At 38.7% G+C, this 25,094-nt stretch overlaps 1 protein-coding gene across 1 annotated transcript in view; it reads right to left on the bottom strand.

Annotated features, from left to right (window-relative positions):
• Positions 1 to 7,975: 7,975 nt before the first annotated feature.
• EPHA7 (EPH receptor A7) overlaps positions 7,976 to 25,094 on the bottom strand; it is a 213,705-nt gene continuing 196,586 nt past the window's right edge. The window contains exons 13-17 of the mRNA XM_006019971.3: positions 24,800 to 25,009; positions 23,197 to 23,346; positions 15,434 to 15,627; positions 12,553 to 12,708; positions 7,976 to 11,071 (exon numbers count right to left, since the gene is read on the bottom strand). Of these exons, the coding sequence (XP_006020033.2) occupies positions 10,957 to 11,071; positions 12,553 to 12,708; positions 15,434 to 15,627; positions 23,197 to 23,346; positions 24,800 to 25,009 (825 nt within the window). The 3' untranslated portion in view covers positions 7,976 to 10,956. The remainder of the gene's footprint in view (positions 11,072 to 12,552; positions 12,709 to 15,433; positions 15,628 to 23,196; positions 23,347 to 24,799; positions 25,010 to 25,094) is intronic.

Genomic DNA, 25,094 nt, shown 5'->3' with positions numbered 1-25,094 from the left:
TCAGCAGGAGATTCAGGAGTGGGGTGACAGAGATGTGACTATACGCCTTTTGGTTGTGCCACATGTGCACTGTGAGCTCTGAGCTCACCGCATGTTAGCATGGACTCTTGATGGAGCTCCACAGGCTGTGAGCTCTGTGACTTCATCTGTGATTGGTGCAAGCTTTTGCATGGCTCAAAAGTCCAGCAGCTGAGTGCCATCTTTGCTCATCTCTTTCCTTCTACCACTAAATTCAGCAGGGGGTGTGGGAGAGAGGGGGGCAGGGGAAAACAGTAGCAGTACTTATCCCCAGAGCTCTGGAGGTGTGCAAAAGGGCTCAGGCCAGAACGTATGCTGAACACCTGTTGAGCTCATAGAGCTCACTCTATCTTCAAAGCTCTGGCAGGAGTCCATGCTGACCAGGAAGTGACATCAGAGCTCACTGTGCATGCATAGCGCAACTAAAGGGGGGTGCGGCTGCAGTGCTTCACTTCCCATGGATCTTCCCTTGCCCCCGTTACACCCAGTAGTTAAGGCACTTACCTGAACAGTGGAAAACCTGGGAATCATAGCTTTTTCCTGAATATAGGAACTGAAGTATTGGATCACCCTGTTCTTTCAAGACATATGTCATACCATATCTTTATCAAATAACTTGGTAGTGACAGCACTCACCCACCTGGTTGGAGGCCAATTCTCTAGCTGATAGGATACAAATCCACATCTATTACAGCAGTGGCCTGACCATCAGACTATAGTCAGGTGTGTCCCCTAGCTATCAGACTTAAGGATTGCTTGATTCTGTGTTCTCTCTTTCTGGCCCAATAGATCCCACACAAAAGTAACATGAACCAAAAATCAAATCCTGGTAGGCCGCCTTGGAAGCAGAACTGGTGTAGTATACATGCATGAAGGAGCTCTGAACAGGCATTGTCTTCCAAGAGGGTGTTCCTTTTGTTCTGTGTATTTCCCTGCTCTAGATGTGAGCTTATTATTGTGGGGGAGGTGGAGTTCTGATCTTTTGAATATTCTGGTGCTCACACCTAGAAGGGGAAATTAAATATTGGTTCTGCTCAGGGGTGACTGGTGCCTCCTGAGTCTGGGGGGGGGCAGGGGCACAATTTGTGGGCAGGCCCAGGGGTAGGCCAAAAGACCCATATCTACTTCTATACTTCTGTGCCACGGCTTAATGCCCCCCTCGCCTAACATGCCACTGGCCCACACGGCAAAAAACTTGCCCTGTTCTGAGAGGTGCCAAGTCAAGGGCCAATCTCGGTGGGGGGGTGAACGTGTCCCCCTCCATACCACCCCTCCAGTTGCCTGTAGTTCTGCTCTTGACTGTGAGAAGCTGCTGTGTGTTGGCCTGTAGTTTCCAGAAGGGGTTTCTACCAACCCGAGCCCCAGTGCATCTGTTCAGCATTGAGCCCGGTGCTGAGTGTTAGGCAAAAGCTTTGTCCCACACAAGGAAAATATTGTTAAATGTGAACTTGTTAAATGTGAACATATATGTTAAATGTGAACATCTATTTTTAAAAGAAAATAAATAAGAAAATGCACAGGAGATGAAGGATTAAAGATACCTAATATAAATGTTTGCTAAGCTAGTACATGCTCAATTGGTTTAATGCCAGTCAGGGTACCACACAGTTATACACAATGATACATGATTTCTACTTCACTAACATCTTAAGTGAAACTGTGAGTTTAGAACTGAAAAATCAGCCATAAGTATGGAAGACATGGAAAACAAAATTTAAAATTGCAGGCCAGCTTAGATTTTCAGTTTAAAATATTTCACAATCTTAACATAACCGTCCCCTCCCCACCCCCCAACCAGGTTCATATCATCCTATTTCAAAATATTGATATAAGAAAAGTATTAGATTCTGTGCAGACTTATAATAATTTGCAACTATCTTTTGCATAGTTATCAGGATTTTTTTTCCTTCATAGACCATGAAACTTTTCTATGGGTATCTTCAAGCTAAAATATTAATTTTAATGCAAATTCTGCTTTTTCTTCCTCCTTCTGCTTTCTCCTAAAATAATTTAGAAATAGATAGCACAGGGACAGAGTTAGTTTCCATATAATTTTCATTAATCCAGGTACATTCCTACTATAAAATGCATAGGTAGTACGTTTGAGATGCTAGCTCAGGCCTAGGGAAAAAGAATGAGAAAGCTTTTCTCCTATTTAATTTAACTACAAATGTGCTGATATGAATAAATCTAAAAATTACTGAGAAGGGGAAATATACTAAGATACCCTGCTTTCGCAAACTAACCAGAATTTTTAGTGTTTTGATAGTGCTATTTAATTGAACATGATGTTGCATATTTAGTCATTATTTCTTAAGGTGTTGTACTACATCATGTTGTCAGTGGTATTGTTGCTCTCTCAGCTCATTTATGTTCATTGTTGTTCCAACAATTCAATATTCAGCCTGTGCCAGTCATTGTTTTCTCATTTTGTCAATCCATTGATTTTTCCTGTTATTAATTAGGATTTGCTCCTTGGCCTACACATAAAAACAGTTTATGCAGAGTCGAAGTGGATGATGGGCATTTGAAGAGAGAATAAGAGGCTCAGCAGTCATAACCTATATGTGAAAAGCCTTGGATGTCCCTCTGAATGAAGCATGCAGAACAGGAGTTCATCCTGTATTTTGCAGAAATGTGGTGGTGGTGGCAGGGGGGATAGCAAGGAATAGTGTACATCTCTTCCATACTTAGAAAACTAATACATTTTGTACAGACAGTGCAGCATTAATATTTTTCACTCCCCATTGCCATGTTGCTACTCATCTTTGGAAGCAGTACAGTAAAAGTTCTGTTAGGTGATTAAGAACAATATTAGAGGGAGCCTTGCTGAAAGCATATGAGGACCAGCAGGAGTTTATGGAAATTGTTGCCTCTTCATAACCCTCAACATAAAAATAGAAAAAAAAATCCAGAGACCAATAAGGATCCAAGAATATTTATTTAGAAGGAAGATATACTTACTTGAAAGACCTCAATTTTGAAGAGGGGTTCACTGCATCTTCATTATGAAGAGCAGCTTTATTTTGTAGCTATGGATCCAAACAGACACCACTGGGAGAAGCTATTAAGTGAAGAGAATCACTGCATCTTCTGGGTTTCCTGGCTGCATGTCTCTTCTTGGCCTTGGCAACTTTCTTGGTGAACCAGAGGTTTTTGTGCCTTGAGCCAATGAAACACGCTTTCAGAAACATTTATCTCAAAAGAAGGCCTAAAGCTTCATGATGGACTAGTACAAACTAACAAAGTCCGAAGTCACAAATATTCTTGAGTAATACATCTATTAATACATATTGAAGGTATGTTGGACAAGTCAGACTTCAAATTAAGATATTTTGTTAAGAGCAGGCTGCAGGAGGTAACTACAGCTTAACGTCAGAAAGAGACAGTTGGAGTTTCAGACACATTATGAGGAAAGAGGAAATTGAAAGTCTGGTCGTAACTGGAAAGACTGAAGGAAGGAGAGACCATGGAAGACAGAGGTTGACATATGTGAAGAGTCCATTTAAATAGATGAATATATTGACATTGGAAATTTTATATGTGGAAGACCATAGTCACAAATGTCCTGTTTAGATATGGTACCTAGAGAGAGAGAGAGACAAAATCTACACAAGAAGTGTTTCTTTGTACTCCTGTTTGACATCTTCTCAAGCCTAAATCCTGATTACCCTGGAATGAATGAAAAAACCCCTCCTTTTACATCAATACAATCTTAACTTTGCTTTGAGTCACATTAGGTGTTTAAGGCAGGGACACGTGTGTCAAAGTACTGGATAAAGTCACATGGATATTAATAACACTACATAAATAATCAGAATTTAACATCTTCATAGCATGGGTGATTCCAATAGTTTATTGGGCTAGAAGTTGTAGGGAGAGGGGAAGGTGAATTTAATTATTAACTGGGTTTTCTTTCTTTGGTACCCTGCTTTAATCTCAGTGGTACAGGTAGGGTTTCAGTTTTGTAACAATTGGGTGTGTTTTCTAGTGTTAGTCACATTATGGCTCTTTAGGTGAAACTCAAATTACTGCTTTTTACTTAGTATATTAATTACATTCATTTTAAATTATTCACAGAGTGGCACTACAACAATCAAGCTTTTGATTCAATTTGACGTGGAAAGTTTAGTCCATGGATGAACAAACATGCAGTTCCTCTGGCATTTGAAATTGTGTTCCTTCATTTTCATCCAACATTAATTTGGCTGGCTTGTTAGGGCTATAGCTCATCTTCTCCATACTCTGTGAAGACTTTGATCAACTCTTTCTCAAGTGAAGGTTCTTTGCTGGTCACTTTGCCAACTCTGTATACTAACAGTACTGAAATCTGCTATCATTACCCCAGCCTTAAAGAAACCCATTCTAGAGTCCTCTGAGAGCAAGTATCATCATAGTTCACTTTCATGCCTTTAATATAACATTTTCCTTTCATCTCTTTGAAGTCTGCTTGAACAGGTTGTGCATTACCACTTGCTTTCCCATCTGTCTCAATTTAGACTCTTTGACAAATTCCAATCTGGCCTTAGGAAAAATCACAGTACTGAAACCACTCCATACTAGGTTATTTGCTATATTTTATTAACAATGCCTCTTTACTTAAACAAAAAAATGGTGATGCTTCTTGATCTCACTGCAAACTTTTAAAACTTTGTATTATAGAGCGTTGCAACTAGGTCTCAATCATTCTAGGCATCTTCACATTTCTCCCTCCAATACATGCACTTTCTGGCTTTGAGTCAAGCTCAAGACTCAGTTTGGGCTTTTGCTCTTTAACTTTTAATGCTTTCCATAATCTTACTGAACATAACCTACAAGGTCTCCTAATCGTATACAACTTCAAATTGTGTCCTTCGCTGTCCAATTGCACACCATTTATCTGTCCTAAAAGCCCACCTGGAGTTTTATTGATATCAGACATTCACTGTTTTGGCCCTTAGGTTATAGAAGACTTTACCTTACATGTGAGCTAGCCATCCTAGCTTAACAATTTTGGAATATATTTCTCTTAAAAATAATTAAAGTTGATCTAGTCTGCTTTAGGAGAGCAAATCTACTCAGCTGTAGGGTACATTTTTTGTGTGTATGTTTTAATATGCTCCAGTATGTTTTATAAAGCACCATATGGAATGTGGTCCCATTAAGGACAAGTGAAACAAGTAGTGTTTTGGGTTTCATAAAGTAGTGTTCTGGTTGTTTTTCTTTCTTTTTTACAGTATTGGGTTTGATCAAATCCTGTGTATTTTTCCAAAAGATTCTTTGTCCTTGAAACCATTGTTTTTCAAGGGAAATTTAATTACAGGACAGCATATTCCTAAGAAAGTGGAAAGCTGTGCTATGCAAACAATACAGATTTTTGTTTGAAGTAATTATTGGCTGGCTTCAATGAGTCTTAACAGAATAACGGGGAAAATGCTGCAGCTCAGAATTTGTTTTACTAGAACTAAGGGGAATCTGAAAACCAGAAGTTTTGAGTTATCTTTACTCTAGAATCTGCTATATTCATGCCAGTTTGAATTGTCTAAAACAATTCTTCTGTTGCTAGAAATAATTGTTTAATTGTTGTTTAACTCTCTTGACAATCATTTAACAGATATGATCATGTGGGGACTACACATTGACATCACAATGATTTGAACACCAATGTAAGTGGCACTCGTGCCCAGGGATGGCAGACAACCAGCTCTCTGAAGGGACTGCCTACAATAGGTCCCATTATAGTGCTTCAACGACAGTTGGTGGTGAGGGGCATAGAAAGGAATTATTCAATTCAAACAACACATTTGCATTAACAACCAACTATCTTGGGATGAAACTGACTGGAATTGTGGAAACATGACATGTGCAGTAGTGTAACTTAGACCATTAGATAGTTACTCCTGGCTTGCAGGGACTGTAAATGAGTTGTGTCCACAACCAGGGCAACAAAACTGGGAGATGCTAAGCGTGAACAGCTCTCAATGTGCAGTTGCTCAGCAACTCATAAGGTCAAGTGGCTGAAAGGAAAGTTTGGCAGTATTGCAATCTTAGTTTGGCTGCCACAGATCATTACAAAAACATCTGTATTATCTGTCTTAAACTTGGGTTTATAACCTGGACCTGGGAACTGTCCTCTCCCTCTCACTTTCTTCCATCCTTTTTAAAATGATAAATACATCAGAAATAGTTGTGAGGTAGTTATATAATTTTTAACTCTACCTATGACATAGTAGGATTTAAAAAAAATGCAGGAATAGGCCTCTAAATATTAATATTAAAAACAGTGAAACAACAAAGGGTCAAACTTTGGTTCAGTAGCATCATTATGCCAGCACGCAGCCCTTCTGTATGCTAGTCTGCCCTAGACTGAGCCATTATTTTTGCTTAGAAACTGAAAGCCAAGTGACAGTGCTACTGGGGTAATGTATTTCTGTATCACTTGGAATTAAGGAATGTGACATCAAGTCTTAATTTAGGAACACAAAGTTAAATAAGTCCAAAGTTGCTACATACCAATGTTCTGGAGAGCAAATAACATGTGTTTTAAACATGGAAAACTATTTACTGTGAATTGTTATTAATGGAGTAAAGCTAATTTAATTTAAAATAATTTCTTTAAACCACTTCAGTGCATGCCAAAAAATCTCCACTTTAAGCAAATATCTCATTTAAGCAAACCCCCCATTTTAATTAGAGAATGAAACAAACAGATCTCAGTGACTGAGATATTAAGGAAAACATTCATTTTTGATATATGTTGGCTTCTTTTCTTCCTGAAGGTTTTCAAACAGTAGTGCCAGTGTGCTAGTTGAACATGATTTTATAAATAATAACTATCATGTGTAACCTCTTAACTAATCAGAGCCTCTTAAGTAAAGTTATACATTAGTGAACATTTCAAATTATTTAGATGTCGGGCCTGTTATTGACCAGTCTGCCTGTTGGGTTAGCATTGGATTATCAATATGAAGTATAAAAAGTAAAAACTCACTTCATAGTTACAGTTAGATAATCTGTTACAAATCTCTGAAAGGAGAAATAGTGTCCATGACAAAACCCAATTAAGGAAATCTGGCTAATGGAAAAGCTTGCTTAGCTTTAAAGCTGAAAACTAAAAAAGGTAGGTGTACACACAAGGCCATATTCTCTACCATCAGTGAAGAAGTTAAGTGGATTTAGGCACCTAAATGCAATTCTATTTCATCCTACTATTCTATTTTCATAACACAGTGCCATTTTACCCTTAATAATGAGTCACAAAAAATAGTGAGGAGGACCCACCCATCTTCTGCATTAACTGTCTGTCAGGGAGTCAAGCCGGGTGAAACAGGTTCACACGAACACCTAAATCCACTTGCACGCCTAATAGATGGAAAAGAATATGGAGCACAGGGTCCAACTCTATCCTAACTTCTACCTTATACAAATCTTGACTTCCATGAAGTTGGATGGGGTGCAGCTCAGATCAGAACTAGGCGTAGTTGATTTGCTTCATCATTGATCAGTTTGGAATCTTTATTTTTGATAGCCACACTTTCTTCCCCTAATCCCCAAGTATTTGTCTTTGTGAAAAGTTCTGAGTTGCTTTTCCAGTGTTTTGGAACACTATTTTTCTTATATTGTTCTCTTTCCACAGCCTAGAGACTAGCAATCAACATCATACTGTTGATACTTTACTGGTCAAAATAGATTTGAATATATCAATGTATTCAAATTGTAATAATTCACCATATCACAGAAAGATATTAAGAATGTGGATTTTGATTCTGATTTGTGAATTTCTTCTGCCCCTTTCAAAGGTATAAACATCTGTAACAATTTTAAGGCTGTTAAGGTTACAGAAAAACAATAAGTAGTAGATCTCTTAAAAAAGATGGCTTAAGTATGAATTTAATAGCGATAAAAAAGAGATATAATTACTTTTATGGAACTCTTTTTTGAAAACTCACATTCAAAAGTTGATTTAAATTGTTTTGAGGACTTCCATGCTGCAGGATACCAAGCATTCCTGAAGGAGGAAAGTGTCTGTCAACTTTTATTATTAAATTAGCTGGGCTGGAATTTTTAGGTACTGAACAATACCAGAAATAGTACAATATATCACACGATCAAATGTTTAGACATCCTAGCTAAGATCTAAAAAACAGGTACCTGAAATTAAGACTCTAGTAATCATAATTGGGCACATAAATAAGTAACTTGAAAGTAGTTTAGCACCTTCTAGGTGCTGGTCATTGAGGGCCCAATATGGTAAGGCACTTGTTTAAATGTAAGCATATCTCTAGGTTCCTTCCTAGTCAGCAGAATCTTTAGAATATTTAAGCATGCACTTAATGCTAAGCATGTGCCTACAACTACTGACAAATCTTTAAATCAAGCCCATGCCTAACTGCTTTGCTGTATAAAGTACTGCATAATGAAGGAGAGACAACACTTTAAAATATGGCCAATAGTTTAGGACTGGGGCTTTCAAAGAAGTTTAAGAAAGACAGGCACCCAAATGCAGTTGCAATATATTGAGATGTGGGCACCCAAATACATTAAGTTCCTTTGAAAATTTTAGCCTAGATATCTTACTGAGGCTTTAGGGCCAAGATGAATACTTAGTTAGTATACCAAGTGATAATTTACATTCCAGATTAAGAGACAAGATGCACTAGTTTGAAAACTGGGCATTCAGTATAGTTTATCATTTAATTCTAAAATATTTTAGCAAATTAACTTTAAAAGTAAAAAGAAAAAAAAGTCTTGATTTTTACATATGAAAGTAACTTAATTTCTACTGAATATCTAATATGAAATAAGAATATTCATATTTTTCTTCCTCTTCAAAGCCCAGCAACAAGTGATATTTCTCAAATGCCTTTAAATTACTGTGAATTGTTTAAACAATCATATATATGAAGACTGAAAAATAACCCTTATGCACATCACATTATAGTTCCAAAAATATATTTACAGTCTATTACAAAGATTACAAATGGAAGTGTCTATGTAACTGGATTATGCTAATTAAAATCTTTTTACATATTTTCTTCAATTGGGTGAGGGGAGAAAAAATAGTATAATCAAACTGAGTTTTCTAATCAAACAAATAAATAAAATGACAAATATAACACTGTACAGTGATCTAAAAGGGAGAAAAAGGTGGGTGGGTGAGGGAATGATCCATTAAGTATTCGGTAGCTATCTTTGGTCCTAAATGTGGGAAAACACATTATGGAGCACTGAATATACATGTTCTTGTGTGATGCTCTGCAAGTAAAATAGAAAAATATAGTGCATTTTCAATGTATTCAGAGCTCACTACACAAAAATGTGTGTACAAAACAAGACAGTATAAATAAAATTTACAAGTTTTACAAAGGAACATTTACAGGTGTTCGTAGGATTTTTTGTGGGATTTTTTCTTTTCTTTTCTTTTGTTCTGTGGATGCCCACATGATCAAACAAGACTTATTTTATGACTGATCCCTGGGATCTCTCTCTATCAATGTCAATAGACGTGGCCCAATTCTCTTTGGAAGTACAGCATTTCACTGTTGGGTAGTTCATCATTTTCATAATTTTTAAAGCATTTCTCTCTGGTTTGTACACATTCCTGTATTATCGATAGAGACACACTTTGTTATTGCTTATGGTAGTTTAATATATTAATCAAATAAAGTACATATATAAATAAAAATGGTGTAAAAAGGTATTTTATTGAGCAAATACTTTTCTGCTTGTGTTCCCAAATGAATGTGTATGCATGCACTCAGGTGTGCTCAGAGCTCTGTGTGTGTGTGTGTATATGTGTGTGTGTTCAGAGCAGCAAAAGCTTATAAAAAAATATGAAAATTCTGAACTGCCCCTTGCCACATACTCTACAGTTGTAATATAAAAATCTAAACCCTTATTCTCACAGCTGGCTGCATTCAAATGAAATTCATATAAAATATATGCCAGCTATTTCTCTCAGATTAGTTAATGCAGAATATTGAAAAAAACGTAATGTGCTCAGATTATATGTTTAGGTAACACTGGAGAACTGCACCCATCTTCTGAGACACTCCTACAATCGATCATCCATTCACTGAAGCGTCTCAGTAGGTTTATAGTTGCGGTTCTAGTCCCTTGAAAATCTCACCTGAAATCTAGTCCATTAAAACCATCTTGCAAACAATTTGTTAAAAGTGCCGACTACTTAGGGGTCATTATTGCTTTCCTTTTTCTTGTAAAAGATAGTATATGTTCAACCTTAAAAAAAAAACAACCAAACTCTTTAAAAAATATCAGAGCTCTTGGCAACTCGCGTTTTCCTGACTTCCTGCCAATTAACAAACCATGTCAATACAGAATTGATATAACAGAATAAAATGGCACAAAAAGATACCAATGTTCAGACACATATACTTTGCTTAGTCATGCTTCTTAAATTTCTAAAATCTCAAATAATCCTTCAGAGGTACCCAGTATAGTAATGTGTCATAGAATTAGCACTAAAAAGGTCCAAAGATATAAACATCATACTAAAAAGAAAGTCTTTATGAAGAACACAAATGATTAAAAAAAGATTCAGAAATCACAGATTTAAGGAAAATATTTTGTTGAATTTAACAATAATATCATGATTTTATCTGACAAATATATTCTTTTTTAAATTCTTTATGTACATTTTAAAAAGTCTTTTAGATAAAAAGGAGGTTAGAGAGCTCAAGGTGTTTGTATGTGTTTCAGGTAGTACTTTGTTTATTGTCACTGCTGTTTTCCTTGCCACCACTGGTGGATCCTAATTCTCTTCTAGTAAATTCTGGTGGCACTTAGGAGTTCAAGTCTGTAGGTGCTTCTTGTAGATCATCTAGTCACTGCAGGAAGGACCCAGGAAATCAAGTGTCTTCTAGCAGCACTTCATGTATATACTGAAGGCCAGTGCTGTCCTCCCAGTTCATCACCTCCCTCATAAGGGAGAAATGTCTATCACACTTGGATGCCAGTGCCATGTAAATGTAGCATTTGTGCTCTCATAGTCTGAATGCTGCTCATAATTTTCTTCTGATGACCAACCAGCGTGATCCCTAAACTCATTACATCCCTGGGAAAGATAAATGTGTATAATATTATTTGTTCAACTTATAGAACTGTCATTTAAACTGAAGCAATATCTTCTGCTGCTAGCATGAATATGTCAAAGTTATACTAGAACTTCAGGTCAATACTGTAAAGCTTGCATAAGACTACTTGCTTTTTACATAACAAATATGTGTAACTATTTGGGATCATTTTTCACAGTTTCTAACTGTAGTTATTGAACAAACTCAGCATACTGAAGAAACACTCCTTTGGTAAGAGTGCTTGCAGGATAAAGATACTGCATAAATATTATTTAGGACTGCATTCTAGTCCACTGAGACTTGTATGGAGGAACCCTCCAAACAGGTTTAGAGGTTGGAGAGTAGGGGGAGTAGTTAGGCAGAGGGAACAGGGGAGCAGCTGCCTCTTTTGATCATTTCTTACAGAAGTTCCTTTGGGAAGACAGTGGAATAGGTAGCACCTGGGGTTTTGCATCCATGAAAACTAGCAACAGACTGTATAGCCAGTCCAGATACATACAGTAAAAGCTGTGTTAACCAGCACTTTATTAACCGGCATCCAAGCGACGCAGCAAAAGCAAAACCGGAAATACCACTTCTGGGGGACTTCCTATTTCACCGCCGCAAGCTGAGTTTCTCTTTGCCACTTTTTCAGCCCACGACCCAGGGCAAAGCAGCCTCCGTGGGAAAAAGCAGCTTGCGCAGGGCCCCCCAGCACACGGATGCCGGGGAGTGAACCAGACGGTGCACATTTGATTAACCAGAATATGTGATTAACTGGCAAACCCCCATTCCCAGGGGATGCCGGATAACAGAGCTTTTACTGTACTTGCATCAAGAACTTTTTTTGCCGAGATTAAACACTTTTCTCTCACAACACGTTCTCCACACAAGAATTTGGAAGAAATTCTTATGTTTTCTTCCCAAAAAGATGCTTTCCTTGGGAGGGGGTGATCTGGGTAGTAATGGTTTATTTTTGTAGAAATAAAAAATAGGCACTTTTTGCAACATTCTTTTTGACAATCTGACCCTTTTGTACTGCTCAGGTGACCCAACATATCCAATGTAAAATACATATATGCCAGCTGAGAATTTTACCTTTTAGGAAACAGCTTACAATTGGCATGGCCTGCTTCAGGCTAAGAGGCTCTCTCAGGCCTAGCACAAGGGAACGCTGAGGAATAAAGAAAGAGTGCTCCTGGAACACTAATACCCATTTTCTTCTTGTTTTCAAGTGCTGGACAGTGCTTAAGTGGTTATTAATGACTGGTATAGGTTACAGACACTGCTAAGACAACTCAAAAGTATGCCTGCTCCCTGATGACTTGACTTTTGCTCCTATACTGAGGGCACCACAGGACAGAAGACAATCTAGTCCTAAGAGTATGAGTTTGTACTTAAGGTAATATTTTGGAACTTAACTCTGTGGCTTTTTACCACTAGGTCATCAAATATGAATTAAAAATGTCCAGTATAAACTTACTCAATAGTCATCCTGGCTACCGATTCCAGAGAATTGTAGCCTGCTGCTGTGAAGTTATCCTTATATCTTTCCATTTTAATAGCTTGCAACCATTCCCCTACGGAGCAGAAAGTGGTAAAATCGGGGGTATTCTGGTCCAGAAGAGGGCTGATTGGTCTAGGTAGAAGAAAACAGGAAGGTAAGTTGTTTCCACAATTAAAAAAATACATTAAGGGGTATTAGCAAGGTCAGAGTCAAAGTGGGCTGTTGTATTCAAAATACCTACAGAAACAGAAAGTGGCAGGACTAAACACAGTTTTTCTCATTTTATCAATCCCTTTGCAGTGGCTAGCAATCACAGATATAAAACTAGTCTATAACTCATGGTAGGAATCTTCTAAGCATATTGTTAGATATAATGAAAGGTTAGAGAGAGTGAAATGAACCCTACTGTTAACAACTGGAAAGCAACTTTATTGTCTATTATTTATATAACTGCAGTAGCTGAGGGAGCCAAACAAAGTCAGGGCACCACTCTCCTAAACACTGTAGAAACACATAAGTGAAAGCTCCTGCCCCAAAGAACTCGTGATACAAGTGAAAAAGATATAACAAGGATGAGGGGAATAGAAATAGAAAGAGATGAAGTGGCATCCCTAGTTGTAACACAACAGATCAGTGGCAGACCTGAGAACAGAGTGCAGGTCTCCTAACTCCCTAAATCAAGTCTCTTAGTCATCTGTTTAAAAGGTAGCTGTGATTAAGTACCTCATGGGAACATACACATTATATGAAGAAAATATTAAAGGCTGACTAAGAATAAGTTTAAATATCTGAAAGGAATTACAGCCTTTGGAGAGAAAAAGGTAGAGTTTATTGCAGAACAATGCTAAAGATGCTGATTATGTACATGCTGTGTTATGATTATGCTTTTTGCCTAGCGACAGAAGTTACACATAAACCCATATAAGTGATCGGAAACAGGTTCAAATCTCTAACACAACAGAAGTTCAATGCACATAAACATCTTTCAAAATGGCTGAAACTGGTTTAAGATAAACCTGGATGAGCGTAGTATCAGACTTAACTGATTTAGGTTAAATCGGTTTATTGAATTTCTGTCCCAGATCCCATCCAGATTTAAGTTAACTCACAGTCCCCCAGCATACCAGGATGCTTTACATCTCCCATGCAAACCCCACCCCCCATAGGGTGGGTGGGCTAGCCTTGGTCCAAGCTGTCTGCTCCAGCTGAGCAGGGAGCCATGCTCTAGCACCCCTTGCTTCTGGCCTGGGCCACTGCAGGCCTGTGGCTGCATTTCCAGAATCTAAAGTGAATGTCTGTTTACTTGCTTATTCATTCAGTCTAAGCGACTTAGACTAACCTGCCAAGATTGAAAAGATTCAATCATGGACTTTTTGACTGTCTGTACTTAGTCTTTATGACACCAATTATTGCTTGGGTTACAGTAGTATTTGGGGCCAGATCCCCATCATGCAAAGAAAAAGAAGATGCTCCCTGTCTGGAAGAATTGACAATTCAACAAACTAAAGGTGAGTGAAGGAGACAGACAGAAGTAGAGTGGACAGTGATACTTTCTAATAGGTAGGGATTTTTTTTGGTTGATATCTTTAATTGAAATAACTGCATAGAAGGGAAAAGGTTAGACAAGCATTCAAAACAATCTTTGCTCAGACCTGAAGAATGCTTTGCATTCAAAAGCTTGTCTAACTTTATCCCAATTATGCAGTTGGTTCATTAAAAGGTATCCACCAAAAAAATTCTTGCCTCTCTCACAATTTCAGGACAATCATGGCTACCAGCTTACACAGTCATACTAAGAGTCATGCTAAGTCTATGTATGAAGTTTTCTCCCTTAATTTAGATTTTGTTTTTGATGGAGCCACTTCTGGGTGATTTTATTCACAATATTTTCTTGCATAAAACATGCACTTTTCCAAAAAACCCTCCCCAAAAAACCAAAAACCAAAAAAGACCCACCAGCTGCTTGAAACTGGAGTGCATGTTAAAAGTGAGGAAACATGGTAATGGAAGTTTCTGCTGCTTAAGGTTCTGCCAGCAAAAAGTGGAAGTAGCTACATGAGAACAATAAGCAGGCTCAGCTCCCTCACTGTTGCTACTCAGTCGACACACCTACACATGACATTTACTGTGAAGCTGCTCAGTTAGCTTCACAGTAAAGTCTCAGCATCTACACATGTGGCCCTATTAGGCCACAGGAAACTAATAAACACTGCCATAGGTTAGTACTTGCAAATATAAGCACTATCCTATGGTGGCATTTTTTAGTGCACAGTAACACGCATTTAAATGCTGACAGGGCTGGCTGGGGCATGAGGGTGCTTCAATGTGGGGGCTGCCTCCTGGCTAGCCTTGCACTAGAATACCTTCATGCCTCAGCTAGCCCCTCTGCAACATGTTGAGCTGAGTCAGAGCAGCCCTGGGCTGGCAGGCTGACAACGCGGACCCCTGCCAGCCAAGGCTGCCTCAACCTGGCTCAGTGTGCTGTGGTCCTGGGCGCACGTGAAGATGCTGTATCTGGGAGCAATAAACTCCAGTGTGATGCACCATAGTTTATTGTGTTGCATTAAATTTCATGTGTAGACACCCAATTACTTATAAGGAAATATCTTTTTCCTTCATATTGCCTTTCAAAAGCAAGGTGCACATCTTATTTTGGGGTATGCTGTGTGTAAGAAACATGACTTTTTAAACTATATTTAATAAAGGGCAGGGGAAAGAACAGAGAGAGGAAGGAAGGAAGGAAGAGAGGGGAGACCTATGGACAGCAGCTGGAATGAAACGGAGCCAGTAGCCAATCTGATTAGTTAGAGGAAATATCATTTTAAAGTATCAGAAATACTTGCTACATTTTTCTTACCTGCTACAGGTCCCAAGTGGGGTTTTCAAACTGTTTGGGTTTCGAATCATTTTGTCCAAAATACCAACTATCTGTTCAAACTTTGGCCTTTCACCACGTTCCTTCTGCCAACAGTCTAGCATCAGCTGGTGAAGGCCTGCTGGGCAATCCATGGGTGCTGGCAAACGATAGCCTTCTTCAATTGCTTTTATAACCTATTGGTCAAAACAATGGTATATCATCAAGGTAAAATTATCTGAGGAAGGAACTGTCATAACCAGTAAGAAAATCAAACAACCAAATTAAGCTGTCAAAGCATTATGAAAGTGGAGTCTGTTATTTTGACACCAGTATTCATGTTTTTTATATAACTCTCTTGATTTTATCTTCTGTGCTTATTAAACATATTATTCTATGGTGTATGGAACAATGCTGTATTACCTAGTCAAATCAGCAGCAGGGAGCAGCAGTTAACTTCACCAAGGGTGCAATAGATAGATTGACAAATGGAGATATTTGTAGAAAGCAATATTAGTTGCTCAGAGCCTTTTGAGATAGAGCCAATAGTAGAAGCTGATAATTTATAAAGGGATAGGATGCTGTACACTTATGCATAAATTCCTAAAAGCCTATAAACCTTATATAAAGAACTCAGGAAATATTTATTGGAAATCACTTATTCAATAAAAAAAGTTGCATTTTAATCCAACCTGTATTTTTACAGGCATAAAAAGGAAAAAAAAATGTAAAACAATGTTATGTGTGTTTGTGAACAAAGCTTGGCTGCCTGATATCTAAATGTGTCATCTAAACCGGAGTGGTCAATCTGTGGCATGTGGCACTGTAACCTGTGTGTGGCAAGTACTAGATTATGAAGGGGACAGGCAGCACAGCAGCAGATAGGGTAGGGAGAAGAAAACAGACAAGTGGATTGGGCAGGTAGTACAGGGCAAAGAACAGAAAGCAGAGTAGCTGATCAGTCAGGGGAAGGGCACTAGAATGGCACTCAGTAGGGTACGAGCTTATTTGTGCCTGCCAAAAATGCTGGCCCCTACAAATCTAAACAAAGTTCAGCGTTACTAAGAAAAGGTGGTATGGGGTGATACATGTGAAAAAGAACATAACGTCTACCATGAGAATGACATCCACAGTTTGGCTTCTTTAGCTGAGCCCATTTGGATTTGAAAGATACAAATGGTTAAAGAAAATCACAGAAAACTGCTCTAAACCTTGAGGGCAGGATAAGAAAGCACATCAGGAAGCAATGCAGATAAGAAAGGTTTGTAAAAAAGGGCTAAAACACTGTTCATGGGGGATTTCAAGTATAGTGACATTGACTGACATAACAGTATTAGAACTGCTAAGGAAGGGTACTTGTTCCTGAAGGGTAGAGCATAGGACTGTCTCCTTTCTCAGTTTGTAGAGAAACCAAGATCAGAAACTGTTCTGGGCTTTGCCTTAGGAAATAAAGCTGGTATGATAAATAAAAGTTGGTGAATATCCAGAGTTTAGTGAATATAATAACTTGAGGTATAAAATAATCCATAAAATGTGTGAGACAGTGCAAAAGCACTGAACTGCCAAATAGAGGGAACTGCAAAGAATGTGGAATGACCTTCAGAATGCTGGTAGGACTCAGCGAGTGTGTCACAATCCTCTGTGGAAGGGACGTACACCGAAACATGGCCTAGCGATAATGCCTTTTTGTCTGGACCTTAGACATGGGGCCAACTCTCTTACTGGCCACAGAGAACCTCTCTGACCTCAGGCAAGTCACCTAATCTGTCTCAAGTTTGTTTTTTAGTTGTAAGATGAAGGCATTACTACTTCCCTATATCACAGGGGCATTGTGAAAATAAACACATTAAGGATTGTAAATTGCCCGGCTCTTTCAGTAAGAGGGGGGCTATGTAAGTATCTTAGACTGTGCTGAAGACTGGTTAAATGACACTATAAGTGACATTATAGTTGTCGCTGCAGTTACAGGAAGGTTAAATTGTGGGATGGGATGGAAATGGAAAGAGATGTACTATGTACTCATTTTAAAGCATAAAATATAAGAACCTTTAAAAACAAAACTGAGCAAAATTGTGGTCATCAGAAGAAAGATGACAGGGGTTATAACATTAAATCAAACTGATTTTTTTTTTGGCATAAGAAGTAGTGTTCAACAGGTCACATTTACAGAAACAATCAGTGAATTATGAAGCAAAAAGCATCTAGACAACATTACCCATCAAACTGTTAACAGGATTCAAAATTAACTAGTCATGTAGTTAAGATTATGTTTAAGGGTATTATAGGAAGTAACAGCAGAAACTAGAGGATCACTAACCAATATTTTACACATTCACTGTATTCTAAAGAGAACCCAGAGGATAGGAAGCAACTAAGGTACTGGCATTATTTTAAAAAATGCCATAGGGATGAAGCAGGACAAGTTACAATGACATCTGCTGTGAGCAAACAAATCTGAAAGATCAAATTTGAAAACACTAAAAAAGGGGTTTAGCTACAGACAGATTTGTGGGGGCAGGGAGGTCTTTCCAAAAAATCACCATGTTGTCTGTACTCTAGATGTAAAGAACCAATTTGAAGATTAATGTGTAAATTTGTTAAAACAACCTTAGCAACTGGGCTGCTTTTTTAAACATTATCAATGTCTAAAGTGCTACAGAAAGAAAAACAGGTCAAAATTAGCCATTACACAGTATACAATATAAATGGCTGAATAAAGAGATTTTTCTATAAACAGATGCTAATGGAATCTACCAAAAATTCATAATAAGGGGAACAAATTATTACTTTGATTTGATGCAGTTCTCTATTCCTCCATTTCTGTTTAGCCCAGAAACAGAAAGAGAAGGAGAACAGTTTCTTTAAGACATTTTTATGTTTCTTCAATTCCCAGGTTGTCTGAGGGCCTGCATGGCTGCAGTAGAAGTTAGAACAGCGCCAGGTCTGTTTTAGCATATGCTCTAGCAGCAAACAAGGGGCCAGTGCTACAGAGAACAAGGATGTTTTTAATTAAGGATAACTATGTAATGCAATGTTTTGTTTGCCATATCATCTCACTGATGGGGACAGTCTTTTTTTGGAATGCCAGAGTAGAGTACCTGAAGAAAAAGACATTGATTTACAGGGACAGGTCCTGCTCTCTGTCACAAGAAACTAGTCCACATTAGCACTAACCTTAGTAATCCTGTAAAAGTTATACCTGAACATACTAGAGAGGGATTCTGTGCTAAACAGTGAATACTATCCACTGATTTTGGTTGCCAGCAGTAGGCAAACAGAGGCACTGCACTGCTGCAAGAAGCAATTAAGGTTCTGTGACACTCACTCTGAGCCATCCCGTTCTGTGACTGTAGGACTGCTTACGGGTTACATACAGAACTGGTACTCCCCAGGAATATATCCCGTAAAAGTGGGAACTGGATCACACTTGTGCTGCTCTGCACATGCTACAATGTTGAAAGGGTTAGTGTAGGATTAAACTACATGAGGCTAGAGAGGAGAAATTTAAACAGCTACCAAATCCAACAAAATCAGAATGGCATTATTTTTAAAGGGATCTTAAGTCTGCAGCCACATTCACTCATACTAAGAAATGGTGCATTCAGATATATAAACTGCCTACTTGCTTGGGCAAATCTGGCAGACATCTAAAAATTCTTCATAATTCCTTGTCTCTGTAATTTACTGTGGCTACACAAATTACAGGCTGATTAAAATTTTTTGTATCATCAGTCTGTTAGTTTTGGGTGACTGTAATTCTTTCTTTCTTTTTCAAACATATATGCCCATCACAACATACAAAAATATCTGCAGTCAGTCCTTTCCTAAAACAGTCAACAGATCCTTACTTTATATACTAAATAGAATATATCATACAGTAACAAAAGAGATTAAATTGCAAGGAGGTGCAATTCCCTTGCTTATTTAACAGGGATAATTCATGTACTTCATTCAGCTGTTTACAATACAAGAAAATAAAGAATAAAAAAAAAATCTAAAAAGCATACATAGAATCCTTCCCCCCACACCCAGTTTTAAAGTTTTCCCTTATTCTTTCCTGAAAGATAGGTAAGGCTTGCCTTTGAGGCATCTTATATTCCTGTCAGACCCCTTTTATGTTTGAATCTAGTACAGAAGGAAGGTGTCAAAAGAAATGAAACTCTACTGGGTGTCTAGGGAATGTAAATATTTCTCTTTCTCTGCCCCAAGGATTTGTTTGCCCATATTTTGACAGTCCATGAAATCTTTGACACTGAGACCTGTCAAATATTAACAACTTTGCACTGTGCCAAACTGACTCATCATTTAGACTTTTATCTTCTTTATTTTTTTTTTTAACTTTGATGTCGATCATTCAATCAAAAAATAATTTGATATGAGAATCTATCTGGCATTGCTGTCCACCAGATGCATTCTTTTTAAATGAATGTTATCTTTATGAATATATGTTTTAACAAGAAAATTAATAACAATCTCATCTATGACTGGTGACCAGTTGTTCTGTCACATTTTACGCATACAAGGATATAGTTAAGTCAGCAATATTAACTTGAAATTAGAAGAGCATATCATTAATGGCTTCTCTGACTTTTAACTTTTTCCAGTAGACTAATAATGAGTTCAAGAAACTAAGATTTAAACAAAATAATCTCATTAGCACTAAGCTTCAAGTAATAAAACAACAACTCTACCAGGTATTTGTTACTATTTCTGGAGCCCTCCTCTTGCTTTAGGCCCATAATACAAATCTGAAATTTGTACCAGAGAAATTAATACAGCTTCAGTATTGTTGGTTAAACAGTCCATCAGTACAGCAAATTAATGATGCAGGGATTGAGGAAATGAAAAATCGTTAAAACTTGATATTTTTTCACTGTATATGAACCTTAGAATATTTCTATTTTTATAATTATGCTTTGAAAAGACAGTTGAGTGTGTGTGTGTGTGTGTGTGTGTGTGTGTGTGTGTGTGTGTGTGCGCGCACGCGCGTGTGCATGCATGAATGTTCAGGTATGCACATAGAAACAAGGCTTGGAAAAGACCTCTAGGGTCACCAACTCTAGTCTCCTAGTGTTGCGGGTATCATTTAATCTCTTTATTAAGCATCATCTTAAAAAAAGATAAGTTTTTAGCCCCCACTATTCTGAAAACTGTTCGAAAAAACAACAGTTCTGATGGTTTGGGACCTTATAATTTCCACCATTATATTTATTTGTAGACAGTTTATATCCATTTGTTTTTGTGCCAAAATTATCCTTCAGTTGTAGTTGTAGACAGCAAACATGCCTGCTCTCAGTCTTCATTTTGCTAAACTAAGCAAGCCAAGCTCTTTCAGTCTCCTTTCCTATAATGGATTCTCCTTTCTCCTCATCATCCTAGCAGTCCTTCTCTAAATATTTTTCAGTTTGAGTTGTTCATTCTTGAACATGGGTAGAAGAGGATCTGGGATTGTACAAAGTGGGGTGTGGGAGCAGTAGCTGGCACTACAGAATTGCCTGCTTCTAACTTTCCTCCCTTCCCCTCTTCCCCCACACTGCGTGGGGCAAACCATGCTACAGGAGCAGCAGTTGGGGACTGTTTTAAGTCCCCCAAGTAGGTAGAAATACTCTTCCCCTCCTTGCTCAGAGGCCAATTCCCTCCCCTGTCTGCCACTGTCCCCACTGTCCTAGAAAGCAAGTGAAGCTCCCGAGTTGCTTCTGCCCAGCTTCAGCTGGCATGGCTGGGGTCAGGTTCAGCCTGGGGCAGTGGTGGTGCTTGGTGGTTTCCACTCCCTGTGCCTGCTCCTGGGCTGATCAAGAGCTTGCTCACTGCCACTGCAGTCCTGGGCTGAGTCTGGCCCCGACACAGCCCAGCTGGAACAAGCAGGAGTGGCTCTAGAACTCGCCTTGTCCCCCTGGGTCAGTGGGGACAGCAGCATTGGTAGGTGTGAGAGGGGGAAGAGAGGAGAGGAGGGGGCATGCTTTTGAGCACAGAGGAGAAGGGAGTGGGGGATTTCTCACCTGCTTGGGGGGCTTTAAAAAAGTCCTTGGCTGCTGCTCCTGTGGGATGGTTAGAAAGGGCGGGGTGGTTGCACCACTGTACCTCCTCTGGATCTAACCTGAACACAAGTGGTTCAAATTGTGCACTGGATTTCAGATAAGGTCTCCCAAGTGCCTTGTACAATTAAACTATCTCTACTGGAAATATCTCACCTAATACATCCTAGGACTACAGCTGCATTTTTTTCCACAGCTGCACCATATTAGCAACTTGTAGTCAACTCTTGTAATCAGTCAATACACCAAGGTTTTTTTCTTTCTTGGTCTTTTCCAGTGGGCGAGCTCCTAGCTTGTAACTGAAGTTTTTGACAATGGGCCTCAACTATGTGACCTTGTATTTTTTACTTGGAATGTCATTCCATTTCAGGTCTTGAGGCTATCTAGTTTGTTCTCTATGATAATCCAATTATTTTCTGCATTGATGATAGTAACTTCCCTCCATTCTGATATTTCCCCTTTGAACATTACTTTAGCTAGCTCTTTACCTTCCATACCTGTGCAAAAGTAAAAGTATTTTACTTATATTTTTCTATGTAGGTTTACACATTTATATAGTATATGCATAACCTACATCTTGATTTGACATATCCCAGTAAGGCCGCTCTCCGTAAGACATTACTTCCCACATCACTATTCCATAGCTCCATACGTCACTGGCTGATGTAAATTTGCGATATTGGATGGCTTCTGGAGCTGTCCATCTTACTGGAATTTTCCCACCCTATTAAAAAAATACATATTTTTTAAACAAAATTTCCATAGCATTTCCTTAGCAACAGATTTCAAATTTCCATTAATTGGAACATCAAAAACATGCTATCCGTGCTGGAATTTTCATGAGACTATAAAGGAATCACATGTCTAAAACCTACTGAAATTCCTTAAGGGTTCTTTGAAATCTCACTGATTTATTTGGGCCAAGCTGTCTTTGGTTGAACTCATAGGCTAAGTACAGACAGTCAAAAAGCCCGAGGCTGAATCAGGTCAATCTTCACAGGTTAGTTTAAGATGCGTAGATTGAACCAATAAGCAAGTGAACAGACATTCACTTTTGATTCTGGAAATGCAGCCACATGCCTTCAGTGGCCCAGGCCAGAAGCTGATGGGGGTGAGAGCATGTCTCTTTGCTCAGTTGGAGCAGACAGCTTGGGCCAAGGCTAGCCTGCCCACCCTGTCAGGGTGGGGGCAGGGGCTGTGTGGAAGGTGCAAAGTCTCCTAGGATGCTGTGGGACTGTGAGTTAACTTGAATCTGGAGGGAATCTAGGACAGAAATTCAATGAACCAATTTAACCTAAATCGGTTAAGCCTGATACTACGTCAATCCGATTTATCTTAAACAAGTTTTGGCCATTTTGAAAGTGGTTTATGTGCATTGAACTTCTGCTGTATTACAGAATTAAACTGGTTTCCGATCACTTATACCAGATTATGTGTAACTTTTGTCCCTAGCCATAGGAACCAGATATAAGCTTTGGCTGAACACATAAGTGTCAGCTTTGTACCCTCTTTCTGGATTGTTGAAAACAGGCTCAATACAGATGTTACTGTCCATAGCATGAGTGAACACACAGGTTGAAAGTAGAAAGAAACTGGAAATGAAACTGGCAAGACACACAAGTAAGGGAGTTAATTGCCCAACAGTAGCAAAGTGATCCCTCTGGACGCATATACATTACTTATATTTTTCTATGTAGGTTTACACATTTATATAGTATATGCATAACCTACATCTTGATTTGACATATCCCAGTAAGGCCGCTCTCCGTAAGACATTACTTCCCACATCACTATTCCATAGCTCCATACGTCACTGGCTGATGTAAATTTGCGATATTGGATGGCTTCTGGAGCTGTCCATCTTACTGGAATTTTCCCACCCTATTAAAAAAATACATATTTTTTAAACAAAATTTCCATAGCATTTCCTTAGCAACAGATTTCAAATTTCCATTAATTGGAACATCAAAAACATGCTATCCGTGCTGGAATTTTCATGAGACTATAAAGGAATCACATGTCTAAAACCTACTGAAATTCCTTAAGGGTTCTTTGAAATCTCACTGATTTATTTGGGCCAAGCTGTCTTTGGTTGAACTCATAGGCTAAGTACAGACAGTCAAAAAGCCCGAGGCTGAATCAGGTCAATCTTCACAGGTTAGTTTAAGATGCGTAGATTGAACCAATAAGCAAGTGAACAGACATTCACTTTTGATTCTGGAAATGCAGCCACATGCCTTCAGTGGCCCAGGCCAGAAGCTGATGGGGGTGAGAGCATGTCTCTTTGCTCAGTTGGAGCAGACAGCTTGGGCCAAGGCTAGCCTGCCCACCCTGTCAGGGTGGGGGCAGGGGCTGTGTGGAAGGTGCAAAGTCTCCTAGGATGCTGTGGGACTGTGAGTTAACTTGAATCTGGAGGGAATCTAGGACAGAAATTCAATGAACCAATTTAACCTAAATCGGTTAAGCCTGATACTACGTCAATCCGATTTATCTTAAACAAGTTTTGGCCATTTTGAAAGTGGTTTATGTGCATTGAACTTCTGCTGTATTACAGAATTAAACTGGTTTCCGATCACTTATACCAGATTATGTGTAACTTTTGTCCCTAGCCATAGGAACCAGATATAAGCTTTGGCTGAACACATAAGTGTCAGCTTTGTACCCTCTTTCTGGATTGTTGAAAACAGGCTCAATACAGATGTTACTGTCCATAGCATGAGTGAACACACAGGTTGAAAGTAGAAAGAAACTGGAAATGAAACTGGCAAGACACACAAGTAAGGGAGTTAATTGCCCAACAGTAGCAAAGTGATCCCTCTGGACGCATATACACGTGCAATTAATTTGACTGAATAAACTCTGGAACAGCTTTCGCCAGAGTTTATTGCTCCTGGGCACCATGTTTATACTTAAGCCTGGGACCGCAGCACATTGAGTCAGGTAGGAGCAGCCTTGGCTGGCAGGGAGCCTGGGGAGCCCTGCTGCCATTTTGAAGTGTGGGAACACTGAATGCATGAGACATGGAGGCTGCTAGAACATGCTAATAAGCCCAGATGTTCTGCTCTGATGCGCTGTAATTCATAGTTCAAATTCTCATATTAATTCATGCAAAAAAACCCCCCAACGACACATGATAACCAACAGTTTTACAAACTTTCAAGAATTGCTTCAAATAAAGGATTATGTTATTAGAAATCATTATAAGTTACTCATAGCCAGGCTTCTGCATAGTATTCCTCAGGCATTTGCATTTACCCTGTTTGTATCCTCAAGAGAATATTGTTCTCATATTAATAAGGACATCTGCATTCATAAGAATTACTGCTTTTCTTACTGTAGTGGTGTAGACAGCTTCTGGATCATCTTCTATAACTCTGGACAGGCCAAAGTCTGACACTTTACAAACTAGGTTGCTGTTGACAAGAATATTGCGTGCTGCTAGGTCCCTGTGTACATATCCCATATCAGCCAAATATCTCATTCCGGCAGCAATTCCTCTCAGCATTCCCACTAGCTGAATGACTGTAAATTGCCCATCATGTTTCTGGAAGGAAGACCAGAGTAGCAAAACTTGTTAATATAACTGAGGGGGAAAATGAAAATCAGCTTTGCCCATCTGTATTCTACTA

The sequence above is a fragment of the Alligator sinensis genome, unplaced genomic scaffold (genome assembly GCF_000455745.1).
Source record: "Alligator sinensis unplaced genomic scaffold, ASM45574v1 scaffold357_1, whole genome shotgun sequence".
NCBI classification, from domain to species: Eukaryota; Metazoa; Chordata; order Crocodylia; family Alligatoridae; genus Alligator; species Alligator sinensis.
Note: the sequence above shows the minus strand (reverse complement) of the source record. Positions and strands in the feature narration are given on the sequence as shown.